The 17906-nt window shown below is 43.1% G+C and overlaps 2 protein-coding genes across 2 annotated transcripts; one reads left to right on the plus strand and one right to left on the minus strand.

The window, feature by feature from the left end:
• The first annotated feature begins 1442 nt into the window (after positions 1-1442).
• On the plus strand, positions 1443-6244 carry LOC118507480 (GILT-like protein 1). Its single transcript, XM_036045988.1, has 3 exons — positions 1443-1860; positions 5270-5758; positions 5825-6244. Exons 1-3 carry the CDS (start codon positions 1795-1797, stop codon positions 5999-6001), a joined length of 732 nt encoding a protein of 243 aa, XP_035901881.1. The 5' UTR covers positions 1443-1794; the 3' UTR covers positions 6002-6244.
• On the minus strand, positions 6030-8653 carry LOC118507477 (trypsin-7-like). The gene is made up of 3 exons (XM_036045985.1): positions 8203-8653; positions 6519-7090; positions 6030-6415 (listed from the first exon to the last, which is right to left on the minus strand). The coding sequence occupies exons 1-3, from the start codon at positions 8507-8509 to the stop codon at positions 6236-6238; spliced, it is 1059 nt and encodes a 352-aa protein (XP_035901878.1). The 5' UTR covers positions 8510-8653; the 3' UTR covers positions 6030-6235.
• Positions 8654-17906: the final 9253 nt, after the last annotated feature.

The following is a 17906-nucleotide window of genomic DNA, read 5'->3' on the forward strand; positions in this document are numbered from 1 at the left end:
CAGATAACAATTGTTGCACAACAGTTCATTGGAAAGCAATAACCAACCTATAGTAAACACGTGACGCGTTCTTCCTTTTTTTAACTGGAACGATCGGCTAGAGCAGAGATGTCAAACGAATCGCCCGCGAGCATTTTCAATCCCCGACCGTCAGCAATTCGGAGCTCAAGTTTAAAGAACAATCAGTTGGGAAATGATCGGTGCAGTCGGGAGTATTCCCTAGAAAGCCCCTGATTTCGGAAACTTGGCTAAAGACAACTCACAGGAGGTCCATACGATTGGTCTGGGCTAAATTCGTCTTCGGTTGACTATTGGACCTCCCAACAAGACTATGCAACGTGTGTTTAGCAGCAAACAAGACGATTGATAGTTTGCGTGAGTGATCGTGCGCCGATCCAATCTGGCATCGGGTCATCGAAGGTCGCGTGATTTAATTCTGTTAGAATTATTATGGGGCGGTCCGGTGGTCGAGGCGACAGCGGCGCCGGTCTTCACACGGCAGGGCCGGGGTTCAAATCCCATCCAGACCGCCTCCCCGTACGAAAGGCTGACTACTTTTCTACGGGTAAAATTAAGTCACAGAAAGCCAGAAATGGCAGGCCGAGACCTCTCGAGGTTGTAGTGCCACAGAAGAAGAAGAAGAAGAAGAAGAATTATTTTCATGGGTTTATGTTGAGTCACAGCTTAACTCAAATTACCCAAAAACCCAGAAAACCGTCAAAGCTTATATCGCACTAGCCGAATTCAATCAAATTCGTCCGTCGATCGATCGATTCGTCAGAATCTTAGACTTACGCCACCATGCCCGATCCGTCCGAGACCGAGTTCCTTTATTCTATTTGAATGTTGGAAAACATTTAATGCAAATACCTTTAAATTTTGGTTACGTAATTCACATTTTTCCATGCGCCTTCCAACAGAGTCAATCCAAGTGTGTTTGACACGACTGGGCCTGGGAGCTTTTCCACCGTGGCTGGAGAGAAGGAATGTTTGCGTTTAAATGGCGTATGGCACCTGCAGGCTGCTAATGAATTATTGGATGTGTAAACAGGTGATGAGTAATACATTGTTACCCCATACACACACACACACACACATACACATACAAAAACACATGCCAAGCTCATCGCTGTGTCCGAATTGAAATAGTAGTTAAAAAGCAACAATTTGAGAAATACATTTAAATTGAAAAGAGCTATAAATATGCTATAGGCTAAAGAAAATAAGTACAAAGCATAAGAATTCAGCTCCAGCGTACAGTCAGAACATTGCTATGCATTAGAATGCCGAACAAAACGATCCCCGCCCGGGGAAAGCGAGAGATGCAGCACGCCAGCGGAGCACAGCACATAAGCTGGCTCACTCTACCGTACAGCTCGATTGAGTTGGCATGCTGGACACACAGCACACAACACAACAGGGTTGCCCCCGGTTTATGCGTGCCTTTCGAACGAGTTCCTAACCCGCAGCGAACGACGGCAGCGTTCAGTTCGTGTGCAACGGTTCCAGCGAGAAGAAGCTTCCCACAGTACCGCGTACCGGATCTACGCGATCTCAGACAGACAGAGAGCGCGTTGTGTGAATCCAAGCTCTGCTGCTTCTTCTTCCATATCGAGAAAGATCGCGTCCCTTGTTAGTTAAAGGGTTGATCGCATTCGATCGCCGTCTAACCAGTTTTTTACCGGCCCGATCGCCGTACTTGCGAGCGTACGTGTGTAAGAGAGAGAGCGTGTGTGTGTGCGTGTGTGCCTGTGATTTTGAGGCCCTCAACCCCACGATACCTGTTGCTTCAAGATGATGCTGTACAAGAGCTTTCTTCTGCTGAGCGTCTTTGCTGTCGCCTGCTATGGACAATCGAAAGTAAGTATGGGTTGGTTGGTGGCTGGCTCGCTGTGGCTGTTTGTTGTGGTGTGCGCGTCGCCATCTCGCAAGATCGCTGGCATGAAAGGGGATCACCATCGAACGATCGACGATGATGAAGGGCGCGCCCTCGGCGGCTTTGCACACTTTACTGTGACCTCTGCAGCATGGGTAAACAAGCGATAGAAAGAGTTCAGCGACGCGCTCGCGACACACAAGTGAACACTCCGCCATTTAAGGTGTGGCCCCGGAGCGCCATCGAAATGCGGCGTGTTGTGGAAATTTGTTCTTTTTCCCCTCTTTTCTTTTGCCGTTCGGTTGGGCACGTTCTCTTGCTTTGCTGGTGGTTGTATGGTGGTCCATTGTTGTTTATTCAGCAGTCACGGAGCACGGAGCCCGGTTCCGCTATAGAACGGATGATATCGAGCTGCATAACCGTGCCGGCGTTTTCCAACGTTACCAACAGTAACGATAGCCGGAGCGAACATGGGGGGTCTATTTGTTGATTGGAGAGAGTTTGCCACCGGACCGATTAAATCCGCGCGAATGATTTGCTATTTACATGAACGCACCGGAAGATGTTACATTCGTTGTAATTAACGACGGTACGGTGGCGCTTCAAAACTCAGCCTCAAAAAACAAAAGTAGGACAGTTGGGTCGTACGGATCCAAAAAACAAAAAAAATCCCAACTGCCACTATTGTGAAAGCTTTTGTGCTGGCGTAGGTTTTATATTTCGTACCGTGGCGTAACACTACACTGCCTGGACGGTTTTGCGACCCACTCCCCCGGGCTGCAACGGGTGGTCAAAATCAATAGCGCAAGTGTATGCAAAAACCCAAACGGTAGAGAACTATTTTTAAAGCTCCCGTTTTCGTGTATTGATTGCGTTTTAATGCGAAGAAGCATTTCCACGTAAAGCATACCAAAAGGAGAAGTTGTTGGCGGCGGATATGAATATGGAGCAGGGGAAAAATACATTTTGCTTTGTTGTGTTCTGTGCCAAGGTCAAGAAAGTTCCGCCCATTCCACCGCTAGTCCATGTGGGGAAAAAAGCTCATAAAATGATTTATGAGTCAAATTAACAACCTTACTTAAAGGCAGGACGGGGAGTGGAAATGTTTTTCATTTCAGTAATTGTTTGTTCTAGCAATACGGCCAGGCCGTCCTACGTAATTTAAAAATAAAAAAGTGTGTTATTTTCAGAAATGTTTGAGCAAAACGCAGATTTGTTCGCAGATTGCACTGAAATTCCTTTTATAGTTTATGTTTGCACTAAAAAGCTTGTTAAACCTTAATTTATGCAATGACGAAAAGTGATCCATTTGTCCAGTGCACATGGCCCGTATGGCGGGATGACACAAAAAAAAAATCCAAATTGCGATAGGATGAAACAAAAGATTGTTTTCGATACTAGAAGTTGTACATAATAAAACTGTAAGTTCCTACATTTTTTTCATTATTTTAATTATTTAGCTATAGCTGGTCTAAGTTGAAACAATTTCAAGCGAATGATGTCTTTTTAAAAATAATCCCCAAGCTCTCTGTAGCTTCTGAACTCTTTCACCGCATGCAATATAAACTATCAATTTTGAAATCAAATATGCGAAAATTAGATAAAACAATGTGGCCATTCAATTCCCCACGAGGCCACTACGACGTTCTAAAATTTTTAAATTAAAGGGTAATATTTCTACGTTTTTATGGTGAATAAATTAGCTACCCCGAAGCACCCTAGTTTAAATTAATATGTTGAAAAGCATCTGTCCAATGGTCCAATGGTTAAATGTGATAAAAATGAATCAAAACATGTTAAGTATACTAAGAGACTATTTTAGTTTCTCGTGTTGAAGAACGTATCCAAAAACTGGTATATGACTGAAAACACTAAAGTAATAATCTCATATTGCTAAGTTCGAGTTCGAGTTCGATATTCGAGACTCATTGCTTCGTTTTTTTAAACTCACCACTTCGGTATTAACTATGAGCAATCTTTTCATACATGATTTTATATGATGAAAATGAGGAGCATTTTGGAATCAAATTTCGTGTGATTTCAATCTAATTAAATTCACTCCAATAAAATATGTAATTTGACCATGGGCGAGGCTGTTTGTGAATTCTGGCCCCTTGAGAGCTGTGGGTCCGCTGGTGTGCGGTGTGTAAGAGGTGTGTACCGTTGAATTCGCCAATATATTCACAGTGCAATTATCTAATGAAAGTTAACAGTAGTTTTCTACTTTTCATTGGTGTATGTTTCTACCTCATAGTTGAACAAAGTTGACATCCTTATCTTTTAAATTAGAAAAATCCTAAAAAGCAATTATCTAAATATTTCACAACAGCTACAAAGCATTCCCTAGAAAAAGCTTCTTATAGGAAACCGAAAAATGCCATAAGTCCATGAGCTAAAGTCACAGTACAATCGTCAGAATCGTCAGAAAAAAATCGATTCATGCGAACCTGAATGCGGTTATTCAGGTCCAATGCGAAACCTGAATCCAAAGATTCTTATATTTCATCAACTGTGCCATCTTTTGACTACAAAACCCTTTTGTATCCAATTGAATGGTATGATACGAAACGGTTTTTATCCAAACTACCTCACATAAATCAGGTGGAATTTACATGCCGTGACCTACATGCAACGTTTGACGAAGTGTATTTGATCCGATCGCAATAAAAAAAGGAAATAATTGCCATACACGCAATGGAATGGGCTTTCGTGCCCAAGTGTTTACACGGCTGGTTACCTGTTGTTTGAACAAAACTTACTGAAAAACAACTCCGGCATCCGGCTGTTGATTGACAAAATTGATTCTGGCATCCCGGGTGTAAAACAGATGCAATTAACGCATTTGCATTCGGCATGTGTGCCATTTTCGCCGTGGGGGGGGTTGGGTGGTATTTGAACGATCGTTGACGTTGACCGTCTAGAACGATCACCGTATAGGTTCGGCATTTGATGAAGTTAGCACTTGAACACGGCAATGACATCACACACAGGCGGACAGGAGTTATTGAAGGTACGCGATAAAGGTCTTGAGAAGGTCATCGGCATCATTACAAGCGTAACATGGATGGGGATGGCGCTGACTCGTCAACTATTCGTTAGATGATAAAAAACACACACACACCAGGCTTAACTACTTTAAGCGGCCTTTCCTGTTAAAAATGCTAGAAGAAGCCCGTACATCGTCATTTGAAACGCTTTTTAAAAATGGCTCTAGTAATGTCTATTGTTCGGTCGGCTTGCCGGGCGGTCCCGACACACACGCACACAGATCGTGACTCGCTGCATCTGCCTTAGTATGTCGCAAGCGTTTCGTAATTGATGATAGGACGGCGCGACATTGGAAAGCTATTCGCGCATGCTAATGCTCTGTTGTAATGTTTGCTCAACCTGCAGGTGCCCGTCTACGTGTACTACGAGTCGCTCTGCCCCGACAGCGCCGCGTTCGTGAACGATCAGCTCTACCCAGTGGCGAAGGCGTTCAAGAAGAACCTGGAGCTGCATCTGGTACCGTTCGGCAAGTCCACCTACACGACGCAGGGTTCGGATGTGATGTTCACCTGCCACCACGGAGAGAACGAGTGCTACGGCAACAAGGTGCACGCATGCGCCATCCAGCACATCCAGGGCAACTCGTACCAGCCCAGCATCTCGAAGGAAGATCTAACGCTGGAGTACGTGAACTGTTTGATGCACCGCGCCCAGCTGAAGGACGGTGCGTTCCCGACCAAACGGTGCGCCGACGAGGTCAAGATCGAGCAGTGGCAAGCGATCATGGAGTGTGCGAACAGTACCGAGGGTAGCCAGCTGCTGAAGCAGCACGGCGATGCGACCAACAAGCTGCAATCGCCGCTCAAGAGTGTGCCCACCGTTGCCTTTAAGCAGGTAAGCAGTACGAATCGTCCCGTGAAGCGTACCGGTCTACATTGTGCTTTCTCCCCCTTCTTTCAGACCTACGACGACGAGCTGCAGAAACTGTCCGTGCGCAGCTTCCGTCACGCACTGTGCAAAAACCTGAGCCCGCAGCCCGTCGAATGTCTCGATCTTCCGGCCGGCGCGTCGCCCGTCAGCTCTCTCGGTGGTTCGCTCGTCGCTGCGGTCGCCCTTCTCGTAGCCAGGCTGTTTTAAGCAATGGTTCATCTTAAAAACTTCTTTCGAGTAACAACAAGCGGCCAGCAGCATTCAATTTATTCGATAATCAGCAACCTTCCCAAGGGGGTTGTTTGCATGTTCGCTATTCATCGATTCCGTCCGTTCAAGCTGTTGTACTTTGTAGCAATGATACGCAATGATACCGTTTTTAAAAATAAAGTCTTTTAAAGTCTCGGGAGGATCAGCGAGCAGCAAACGATCCTCCTCCCCTTAGCTGCATAGACACGAATCCTTAATGTTACGATTAATCCAGTGCAGATACTGGCTGACGCGCGTGTAAACGCCCGGGAAGTTCTTTTGGGCGCAGGCTCGGCCCCACGAAACGACTCCGACTAGTTCGTACTGGTTGGTCTTGGGGTTCAGCACCTGCAACGGTCCTCCGCTGTCACCCTGTGTGCGTGTGTGTGTACGTGGGATAGAGCGAATTAGAAGAGAAATTGGTAGCAACCTTTGCCCAACGTCATCATCTGACGGATTTAACAAAGCATCTCACCTGACAGGAATCTTTGCCACCCTCCAGGAACCCGGCGCAGATCATACGGTTCGTTATCTGAAACGCCCAGTACCCGGCCCGGCGGCACTCACGGTTCGTCAGGATCGGTACCTCCGTCTGCTGCAGCGTCCCGGACAGACCACCGCCCGCTTTCGTCCTTCCCCAGCCCGTCACTATGCCGCGGCTTCCTTCGTACATTTCCGTCGCCTGTGGCAAACATATCGGCATCACACGATCACTGATCGACACCGGGTAGGTGAGCTCCAGCAGCGCAATATCGTTGTTGTTGTTGAACACATTGTACCAGTTGGTCAGGATACGTTTGACGCTCCGCTCTATCGATTTGCTCGTCGGTTTACTGCGATCGATTACGCCAAACTGGACGCGAAACAGCGCTCGGTCGGGTTTGGTCGTGCAGTGGGCGGCAGTGATGACATAGCGATCGGACAGCAGCGAACCACCGCAGCTAAACTTGTTGTCGTAGTAGAGGGCAGCCATCCAGGTGAAGCTGTTGTCCTCCACCGAGGTGCCACCAACGATCCGCTCGCCTATCGGCTCGACCGATCCACATTCTGTATAAGGGTAAGGAATGTGTTTAGAGAACGTTACGACCGTTTGGATGCTTTACTAATCAAACTTTTACTATAGAAATTTGCACCCGGGGTTGCTACAGTAGCGGACAAAGCAATAAAAGCACCTATTTTTTTTATTAAATCGTACAATTAAGGTGATCACAATTTGATGCCGATTTGCAAGCAATCAAATTTTTTTTTCAGTAAAAATTAGTGAAAAATGTCTGTCATTTGATTGATGTCATTGGATTAAACGGGAAATTGATTTCAGAAACTCAGTATAGGTTTTGTTATTAAAAAAGTAAGATTTTTTTAAATAGGATAAACATTTTTGTGGCATTGTGGAGCGAAAACAATATTGAAATGAAAATTTAAAAATGTTCAGGTTACTTCTGATAAATTTTGGAATCTTTATACTTAGTCGAAGTATCGAAAGAAGTAGTTTGCCACTCGGATGTAAAAGTGGTCTTATTATTTCCGCTTCTCTAGTATTCTATTCCAATTTTTTTTAAAAATTTGTTTAAAAGTTGTTTATTGAAATTTGTTTTATGAACTATGTGCCGTATTTTAGAATTTAAACTCGTTCTAAGAGTAAATCCTTGCTTTCTAAACAATTTAATGTAATTATTTTAATGTCCTCTCTGCTAAGTCTTTAAACATGCACAGAGTCCCTCCTTGGTAATCATTTAATCAGGAATTCCAGACTCGAACGGCTTCAACAATTACTTTTAAATAACTCTCTTCACAATTAATTTTAGAAGAAACGTAGTAAAAATAAAACAAACACTTAGCAAGTGGAAGGACACTTTTTTCATCACTGAAACTTTCCAGCCAGAAATCAGCTTCACCCTTGGGAATTGTTAAATTTTTGAAGACAACTATTTGATTTCAGACTGCAGTTGTTGTAAACTTTACTTATTTAGATTTCAGCTGTAGCATTCCAGCTCTATCCTTGGCCAATTTGAATAGGTTCATTCTAAAGCTGCTGGAGAAATTTCAATCATACTGTCCCGGATCATTTTAAGACGCTTTACATACAATCAATAACTTGAGGCCAAAACCTACGCTCAATAAGTATTAAGTTTGAGCCAATTTTCACGCCTCTAACTTACTGCATGGGGTGCAATTTTGCGAAGGTACCGAGGAATCGCTGGCAAAAACTGGAACACCGATGACGCCCGTAAGCCAGTCGATAATTGGTCGGGCACGATTTATCTCAAAGTATTCCGGGCGCACCGTCACAAAGTTGATGATCCGTTCCTCTTCCGGCTCGAGCGCGTCTGCTGCCGGAAGTGTATCGGTCAGCACGGTCGGCAGTGTTCGAACTTCGTATCGTTGAGCATCCTGAGCACCTAAGCCACACATACCACCGACAGCCAGCAAGCCAACGATTACCCACACAATGTACGAGTTAGTCATTTTACAATGAATGATTTTCCAAAGCACTACGAGTTGTAGCGTGTATCCAACTTGGTCTTATAGTTAGCCCAAAACTATCACAACCCGAAAAAAAAACTCTTTTTGCACGCGCACTATCGCCACTGGAGCGAACCCGTCTCCCGGAGCTCGGTATCAAGCGGTCACTAAAACCGAGACGGCGTTTACCGATAGTCAGTCAGTCACGGCATATTTTAAGGTTGCGCTTATATTCCCAAGCTAACGGGATCATCGCAGCGTCGGCTGGACGGATACGTATTCCCAAATTTCTGACGTCGATGATCTTCGTAGCTCGCGTAGCTGGTTCTACTGTGTGGCATCTCTTTCCATCCCGTTTCTCGGCGTGTCGGTGACTTTCACTGACACCTCGGGATGGAAGATGCTGAATCGTTTTATGCTGATATGTGCCAAGCGTGCGTTTCGTGGCGCTAGCATTTGTTTGCATGTGTGTGTGAGAGAGACTAGGTTTAAGCAACATAGACTGGTTTTGCACAACGATGACGACAGAGGAGAAAGCAATGGGAGAGGATTGTACTGGCTGTTGATCAGATCGGACTGGTGCGAAGGTTTTAGTGCCATAACGGAGTAACTTCAAGTGAGGTGTTTTTTTTTTTTGTTAAGAAAAGCGACAAAAATCAAAACCATTTATGTAGAATAGCGTAGAGTAAGGGCAACGTTGTTCTACTCTTTTATGCTTTCATACTATATTTTCATCTTGAAAAAAAGTGCTTTATTTGTTCAACTACAAAGAAGACGACTTAGACTTTTGTTGTAAATTATCTAAATTTTTATCACATGAAATTCTATCAACTTGCAAATATGAGTAAATGGACAATTGAACAAAAACATAATCACACTTTCATCCTTTTTTGAAATAGGTGTCAAAACCGTTTAGCTAGCACGAGGTTGTTACACAATGATTGGCCATACAACTTTGAGAATCATATTTATTCAGAATTAATTAATAAAATAAGCTCTTTGTTTAAATGGTTCCATTTGTTTAAGTATCGCATAATTAAATTATACTATTTTGCTGCAAGTGAAATAAAGTTTAAGGAAGCCAGAAATGGCAGGCTGAGACCTTTCGAGGCTCTAGTGCCAAACAAATAAGTTACTTTAATGAACAGGTGTCATTGAATCCGTGAAAATGCATTCACATTTGCATATGCACATTGATCTCGTCTTAAAAGTCGTTTTCCATGTACAAAACAAAGCCATATAACTCAAAAAGAATACGATGCATACGTTTGAGAAAAATATCTTGCCCTCTATGGCAGTGGCGGATCAAGCACATTGGTGGCCTGGGAGGCCGGAATGAAGGGTGGGTTTCAAGACTGCAATTTTGCTGACTGGAGGGTTGATGAGGCCTCTTATACCTGTTATATCAATTTTAACAGACCTCATATACGAAATAGCCGACTTTGCCCTTTGCGGCTCCATACTCCGTTTAATCCACCACTGCTCATTGGATTCGTCGTCGATCAACGAAAATTCCAACGGACCTGACCTAGCAACTTATGTTCAAGGCCCACTAAGAACTAAAAAATGTGAACATTAACTCTTACGATGGCCATGCTAAGGACAAAAGCCTGTACATGAAATGGCAGCGAATATCTTTAAGGAATTCCTCAAAATGGTTGAAGTAACGTTCAATCTATGGAGTTATTTTTTAAATGCGAATGTTAATTGAGCTATCTTTTAGTCACCCGTATACATTGAAATGGGTCCGGTGGCCGAAGCAACAGCGGCGCCGGTCTTCACACGGGGCAGGGCCGGGGTTCAAATCCCATAAAGACCGCCTCCCCGTACGTAAGGCTGACTACTTTACTACGAATAAAGTTAGTTAAGTTCCTCGTCTTACCTGATGAAATGAAAGTGAAGACGAAAAGCATATTGTACTGGAAATTTGTATTACATTATAATAACGATACAACCAAACATATGTTACGTGTGGGCGAATAATGAGTGTGTCTTGCTCGCGATCCCACATGCTCCTCAGGACGTCTTTACATTCTTCCCGCGGAACAGACGGACTTTTCTTTCGATTGTTTTAAACCGTTTCATTGCGTCAGTCACGCGTGATGGTGTGCGTGTGCGTTAAGAGTTCGTAATGAATAAGCTTAACTTTCATTGTGTATCCTATTTCTAAGGATACCGGTTACGTCGAAACCCCGTCGGTACCCACCGTACATATCGAGCCATTGAGAATCATAACCGCGGAATAGACAATCCATCCCAACCGGGAAGGTGCGCACCGGGAAAAGTCTTGGAAAAGCGAACATAATGCTTTGCGGCACGGCAGCCGCAATCGCTATCATTTGAAGCGAGACCAATCTCAGGGCAATTCGTTTTTCTCGGTGCGTTTCGTTGCACACAATCACGAGCGCCTACATCCTTTTCTTCCGAGTTCGCCCGAGTTTGCAAAGGACACAACTGCTCGACAATACAATATTGTCAATATTTTGTACCGATAACCTAACTAACTTGAGTTGCAATATCGGGCGCACGGGAAACTATTTCTAAGTGCAGTGCATTTCTGCATATCTGCGGTAGAATGGCGCTTCGGGAGATTTGGGGGTGGCCAGCGAAATTTGACAACGGTTAGGTTCATTTATCATCACGTTATCGGAAGCCATCGATCAAACCCAACCATCGGTTGTAGCGGTGGTAGTGTATCTTTACTACTAACGCACGCTCGTACGCGGGCGCCCACTCGCTCTTTCTACTAGCACATGACGAACATCACGTTCCACAGTTTAATAATGCTTGACCGCGTGGCATTAGACGACGAACCACAGCGAAAAACAGGTTGGCCCCACAAACGATGAGGTTGGGAAAAAGTTAATCAAAAAGCTGACTGATACTTCCCCCACAAATATCGCTCGTGGTCCGGACGTGGTGGTGGGAACTATGTACCCGGCGACACCTTACGAGATGCTCCCCAATTAAGTGATTCTATGCGCGCACAAATGTCGTACACAAACGAGCTCTTGCGTTGCCAACAGGGAAAACCTCCAAGGCCGGAACATGGCCTACAGGGACAGTGGACAGAGAGAGAGAGCGCTTTTTTCGAGTGGTTTGTTGTTTGGCTCAATGGTGGGGCGTGAATGTGACTTTTGCTATTCCGGAAGTGAAACAGCTGGATGCTGAACGATTGTGATAACGTTTCAGGCCTAATCTCTTAATTGCTCGCAAACGTTTATTAATTATTTTGTAATTATTCTCCTTTTAAATACTTATTTTATTGTTTAGAGTTTAATTAATACTTGTATTAGCGATTTTCTTAACTTGCACTAAAACTCCCAACGTAGATCTCTTCACATGCCCTTTCCCCTTAGCCCGTTCGTTCCGTGCATGGTAAAATTAATCCTCGTTGCATAGGACGCTTCCCATTTTGCACTGTGTTTGTGCACGCAAAGAAACTTCAAAATTACATGACCTATGCTCGCAGTTTGCTGTTTATCTTCATTATTAGCATTAGCCTCCTGTATACGCGTTACGCGTTTTGGGAAGCTTTTGCTGTGCAGCTCGTGTTAGCAAAGAGAGAGAGAGAGAGAGAGAGAGAGCATGGCAGAAGCTTCCGCGCGTAACCTAGTTATGGGTGGTTTATCTTACGATGTTACTTAAAGGTAGCTTCCGCCATCAGTGTTTCATTGTATTTTCGGTGGGTCGAAATGTGATGTTATAATACTAATTTAACTAGGTTATAGAGCTATTTTATGTTGAAAAATTGAAATAATTAAGACTTGTTATCGCATAGAAATACAAAAATAAGTAACATTTCGGAACTGTCAAATTAAGTGAAGCTATGTAAAAAGGTTCTTAGGTTCTTTTGACCTATACAAAAATCTAGATCGTTATCAACAGAGCTTTAAGCATTTCCCATCAGCAGAACCCTCGGCCTTAAGATCCTACTTCGGCGTAAAAGGTAATCTTCTCAAGAATCGACGAGGCGTTAATGAAACCGTTGATAAGCCGAGGTAAAAATAGACGCTAGGCCGTCATTCTCGTATGTGGCAAATGTTTTACTGTACAAATAAAAGGACACAAAAACAAGGAGAAAGACGATAAAACAAAATACGTGTAAGCGAACGCTGAATGCTGATTTCAGTCCTCTTAATTACTTATCGCGCACCAGTTCGGCAGTAAATAAATGTGTTCTTTTATTGTGATTCTTCTTCTTCTTCTTCTTCCTTGGCACTAGAATCTCGAGAGGTCTCGGCCCCGCCATTTCTGGCTTTCTGTGACTTGATTTTACCAGAGCAAAAAAGGGGCAGAGTAGTCAGCCCTGCGTACGGGGAGGCGGTCTGGATGGGATTTGAACCCCGGTCCTGCCGTGTGAAGATCGCGGCCGTTATCGCCTCGGCCCCCCCTTTTATTGTGGTTGGTAAACTTATAATTAACTCCTATTTTAATAAGAGAAGAGAAAAGAGTTCACTGCACCAAAAACCAACTTTGGGAAGAGCAGCGGGTGCGAGAACTTCAAGAAATCAGAGTGCGTGCGAGAGGACTAGGAAGAAAGTTTTACCAGGAGATAGCAGGGCGCCGAAATAACTTTAGACCTAAGCTGACCTGCTGTCGGAATAAGGATGGGGATCTGGTCAGTTACCAGCCAGAGGTCCTCTCGCGATGGGCTCAGTACTTTGATGAATTGCTAAATGATCAGTTCAACGAATAGCTAGAGGCTCCACTAGCAAATGATATTATACTACTGCCACCTAGCATTGATGAAACACGAATGGCCATCCGTCGGCTCAAGAACAACAAGGCACCAGGCACTGACGGAATAGTAGCCGAACTGATCAAAAACGGTGGTGCAGCACTCGAACAGGAAATTCATCAAATTATTACTGAGGTATGGGATAGCGAATCGATACCTTGTGATTGGAATCTTGGTATCATGTATCCCATATACAAGGAAGGGAGATAGGCTAGAGTGCAGCAATTACAGGGGCATTACGGTGTTGAATACCGCCTACAAGATCTTCTCCCCAATCTTACAAGATCGACTTGTCCCATTCGTCGAAGAGATAGTCGGAAACTATCAAAGAGGATTCCGAAACGGAAAATCAACCACTGACTAGATCTTCACGATGCGGCAAATCTTGGAGAAGTTGGCGGAGCAACAGCTCCACTCCTACCATCTTTTCGTTGATTTTAAAGCCGCAAATGACAGCATAGCCAGGGTAAAACTGTACGACGCAATGTGCTCTTTTGGATCCTGGCCAAGCTTACCAGGCTTGTACGAATGACAATGGCCAACATCACATGCCAGGTGAAGGCGGATGGAAAACTCTTAGGGCCCTTTGCTACCACCAAGTGACTGCGCCAGGGAGATGGGCTTGCCTGTCTCCTCTTCAATCTGGCGCTCGGCCATCCGCGACTCGGAGGTGGAAACTTTGGGGACCATCTTCTATAAGTCAATCCAGATCCTGGAATACGCTGATGACATAGACATCATTGTTTTGAGGCTCTCCTATGTAGCAGAAGCTTATCAAAGGATCGAGCGTGCGGCACAGAACCTCGGGTTGGAGATTAACGAGTCGAAAACCAAAATGATGGTGGCACCACCCGCGGCCCAGCTAACAAACACTGATTTACGCAGGGGTGATGTACAGATAGGTGACCGCACCTTCGAAGTCGTTCAAAACTTCACCTATCTGGGGTCAAAAGTCAGCACCGACAACAACATTGATGTGGAGTTACGCGCACTGGTGCTGGCTGGCAACCGGTCATACTACAGCCTGAGGAAACTTCTCCACTCTAAATACCTGTCGTGACGGACGAAGCTGGGACTATACAGAACATTTATAGTCCCAGTACTCACATACGCCTCTGAGACATGGACTCTGTCCTAAACTGGCGAAGCCCTCTTAGACGCGTTCGAGAGGAAGATGCTCAGAAGGATTTTTGGCCCCATATGTATGGAAGGACAATGGAGGAGCCGCTACAATGACGAGCTCTACGAGCTATACGATGATCTTGCCATCGTCCCGGTGAGCTGGTCACGTCATGAGAATGACACCGGACGACCCAGCCCGTAAAGTCCTTTTAGGCCGTCTACACGGACAGAGGAGGCGTGGTAGGCCCAAATTAAGATGGAGTGATGGCGTTGATGTGTCCGCCAGAACGGCCGGGACAACGGATTGGCAGACGACGGCGCTAAACCGTGAGCGGTATCGAGGATTGTTGCAGCAGGCCAAGACCGCAAAGCGGTTGTAGCGCCTGATAAGTAAGTAAGTAAACTTATAGTTAGGAACTAGGTTTCAATAGATCAATAAGCATTTTATCGTTAAATGCAAAAGTTTGTTCTTCTAGAAGCTGTGCATTTAATAATATTGAGTCGTTGAAAATCATTATGACGCAGTTTCGAAGCCTTCAGCCATTCGCTAGGACCGACATAATTTTAAAAACCATCAGGTCGTTATCATTTAATATCCAAACACCAACAGAAATAATATGCCACCGAAGTCGTTTGTAAAAATTAAGAATTTGTGTATATTGCTGACAATGCAGCTAACACATAATGTGTCGGAGTTTTTTTTAAAGACTTCTTTTTGGCTTTCAAATGGCCATACATCTCACTACAGGGGAACAGCGCGGAATGGATTCGAAGCCACTGGTCCTACCGATGTGAAGACAGGACTTCAACGTTTTCAAGACATTTTATTTGACTGACTATTGACTATATTATTTTGCATGTTTCCAAACTAACTATTAAAATTTTATTTATTTAACAGAAAATGCCTACTTTTGAAACATTCTGGGAGAATTTCCCCAGACATAATTGTTTTAAACAAATTTTTAAAAATAAAAAAGTGGTTCAAAATACTTTTCAATGTCAAAACTATTGGTGAACCCGTAAAAAAAACTGTAAGACGATAACAAAAAAAAACGTAAAATCTCGGGATAAATCCAAAAATAAACTCGAATGCATATAAAACCATGGTACAAAACGAAAAACCTATGAAAATTTTACGCGAAGAAGCAAAAAAGGCAAAAATTTATTCCAAAGGTAAGTTTTTTATTATAATAAAAAAACATAGCTCTGCAAACTAATACCATTTTAAAACGCCAGACAATTTAGCTCAAGAGTATCGTGCGCACATTTTAAAAGTTATTATTAAATCCACCGTGTACCGTATATTGATTGGTTTTCATTGCTTCCACCTCACCAGAGATCGAGCTGTGATACTGGATTACTGCAAGGTACAAAAGGAAGAAACGGAAAAAAGCACCATTTATTTGGCACAACACTGCAGGTAGGAACTAATCACGGCTAACGGTTAAGGAGGGCGAGTTCTTGGCCGCAATCGGTTCAAGGGATGGATGGTAAAAATGGTTATAAATTTATCATAATTGCTCCTTCGCTCGTTTTATCGATGAGCTGGCACGGTTTATCGGTGATCTGTTTGCGCTTTCTGATTCTCAACCCGTTCCCGATGTCATAAACCCTGCGAGTGTGCTGGGAAGATTTTATATTCTGGCCAAAGGCCAAACACTACACACTTCGCGGTACACATGATAACGGTACGGTAATCGTTGCAGCTGAGTCATTGGAAGTATGGCGTTTCCTTCAAATCGTTGCGTTGATGGAAAATGGTCATCGATGATACAAAATGATAAATTGTATCTAGCGAGTAGTATGATCGATCAGACAAAGGCAGTTAATTAGTGGAAATTTTAATGGGTTACTAATTTGTTGACAGTGATTTTGAAATATTGCTCCGTAGTTAAAAGAAAATACATAGCAAAGACTTTGCCAGTTCATGTTTGGGGATAAAAAATATTTTATTCGTATTTATTTGATTTAACGTATTGACTTATAATGCTCCTAACCTAACGATAGGACCTAACGAGACGAGTTGAACTATGATGCACGTTTACGAAAATGCTCACAAAGAGATCTAACGTTTCTAAAGATGGTCGATAACATGTATCAAGGATTTTTAAACCAGCTCGTACTTCTTTATCCATGTGCATACCTCTAAACGCTGGAGTTGCTCAGTGATGGAAGCGAGAACGGTGCCGGTCTTCATACTGCAGGACCGAGGTTCAAATCTCATCCAGATCATTCCCCTAAGAGCTTACTATCTATATACGTGGTTTCATTGAGTCTAGTAGGCCAGAAATGGCAGTAGAATCTGAGAGGTCGTTAGGCCATGAAGAGAGAGAGAGAGTGCGCGAGAGAGAACTATAAACGCTTATCAAAAATATTAATTCTGTGACTTACTTAAACCTGTTTCTATAAAGCTGCAATTGTATTTTTGCAATTTTACACTTATTTTTTACCTATTATTAAATAAAAAAAACAGATTTAAAAACTCCCCCTTTTTATAAATATTTTTAAAATGATAGAAAAATAGTTTTGATCAAGACTGCTATATGTACGGGACAGGAAAGCACTCCAAATAAAATCATGAAAATATAGAACATCTGAAGAGGTGTTTCACTGGTACATGTTAGGGATGAATGCTGTTCACCAAATCCAAAGGTGTTTTAAAAATAGTTTTCTAACGCCAAGAATATTGCATATAAGCTATTTATAGGGGGATTGACTGCTTGTGCTTCAAAGATTTGACGAGTTTTACGTGTAAAACTGCGAACTTCTGACCGGTTCGTGTGACTTAAGTGCTCTTTTCGCTTAAAGACTGTTTCCATTCTGGGAGAAGGATTCGCTTGTTGGGAGGCTAATCCACATATGAGTACTCACCATCCTGCTTCCATATAAACTAGTGATGATAAAATATCCGAAAAAAAATTCTGAGATTCGATTCCCAAAGAGATCGAACCGAACTCGGTCCTTAAATCCAGAATCGAAATTTCGAGATAACTTATACGTTTCAAGTAGCTTAAATCTCTTATTATTTATTCACTACAGCTATCTCCAAATGTTAAGATTAAAACTTTCGTACAAAAAAGGTTTTGTTAGTTATCTAGTTACAGATGCGTAGAATTAAATAAACTCAATTGATAAGCCAATTATGTTTTAACAAAAATGAATTCTAGTCCCCATACTTTCCCCAACTTCACAAGGCACAAGAACATTACTAAAGCTATTAAAGCTATGTTTTGTCTAATAATATAAAATAAATGCAAACATAATTTGTTAGCTGCATTAATTTGTACACAAAACGGTTTAAAATACCACACTTAAATAAAAAACACTAAAATGATCCAGCGATCGTCTATATAGTTGTCTGCATCAGCTATTTCTAACCTTAACCATGTTCGTATAAACTAAATTACTAATTGTATTGTTTGTCTCCGTAATAAGTGTGATAGCATCACCGAGCACTATGTGTGGTGGATCTGAATGCAGTCCTCAAAGGTTGTCTAGGTTCTAACCGTTTACCTGGAGCTAAGAAGTTTTGTTTTA

The sequence above is a fragment of the Anopheles stephensi genome, chromosome 2 (assembly GCF_013141755.1).
Source record: "Anopheles stephensi strain Indian chromosome 2, UCI_ANSTEP_V1.0, whole genome shotgun sequence".
Classification (NCBI taxonomy): domain Eukaryota; kingdom Metazoa; phylum Arthropoda; class Insecta; order Diptera; family Culicidae; genus Anopheles; species Anopheles stephensi.

Excerpts from the sequence above, each read along its gene's own strand:
- LOC118507477 (XM_036045985.1), bottom strand. The coding sequence starts at position 8,509 with ATGACTAACTCGTACATTGTGTGGGTAATCGTTGGCTTGCTGGCTGTC. Across the intron at positions 7,091-8,202 it reads GCAAAATTGCACCCCATGCA|AATGTGGATCGGTCGAGCCG; the intron begins GTAAGTTAGAGG and ends ACCCTTATACAG. Across the intron at positions 6,416-6,518 it reads GTGGCAAAGATTCCTGTCAG|GGTGACAGCGGAGGACCGTT; the intron begins GTGAGATGCTTT and ends ACACGCACACAG.
- LOC118507480 (XM_036045988.1), top strand. The coding sequence starts at position 1,795 with ATGATGCTGTACAAGAGCTTTCTTCTGCTGAGCGTCTTTGCTGTCGCC. Across the intron at positions 1,861-5,269 it reads CCTGCTATGGACAATCGAAA|GTGCCCGTCTACGTGTACTA; the intron begins GTAAGTATGGGT and ends CTCAACCTGCAG. Across the intron at positions 5,759-5,824 it reads CCACCGTTGCCTTTAAGCAG|ACCTACGACGACGAGCTGCA; the intron begins GTAAGCAGTACG and ends CCCTTCTTTCAG.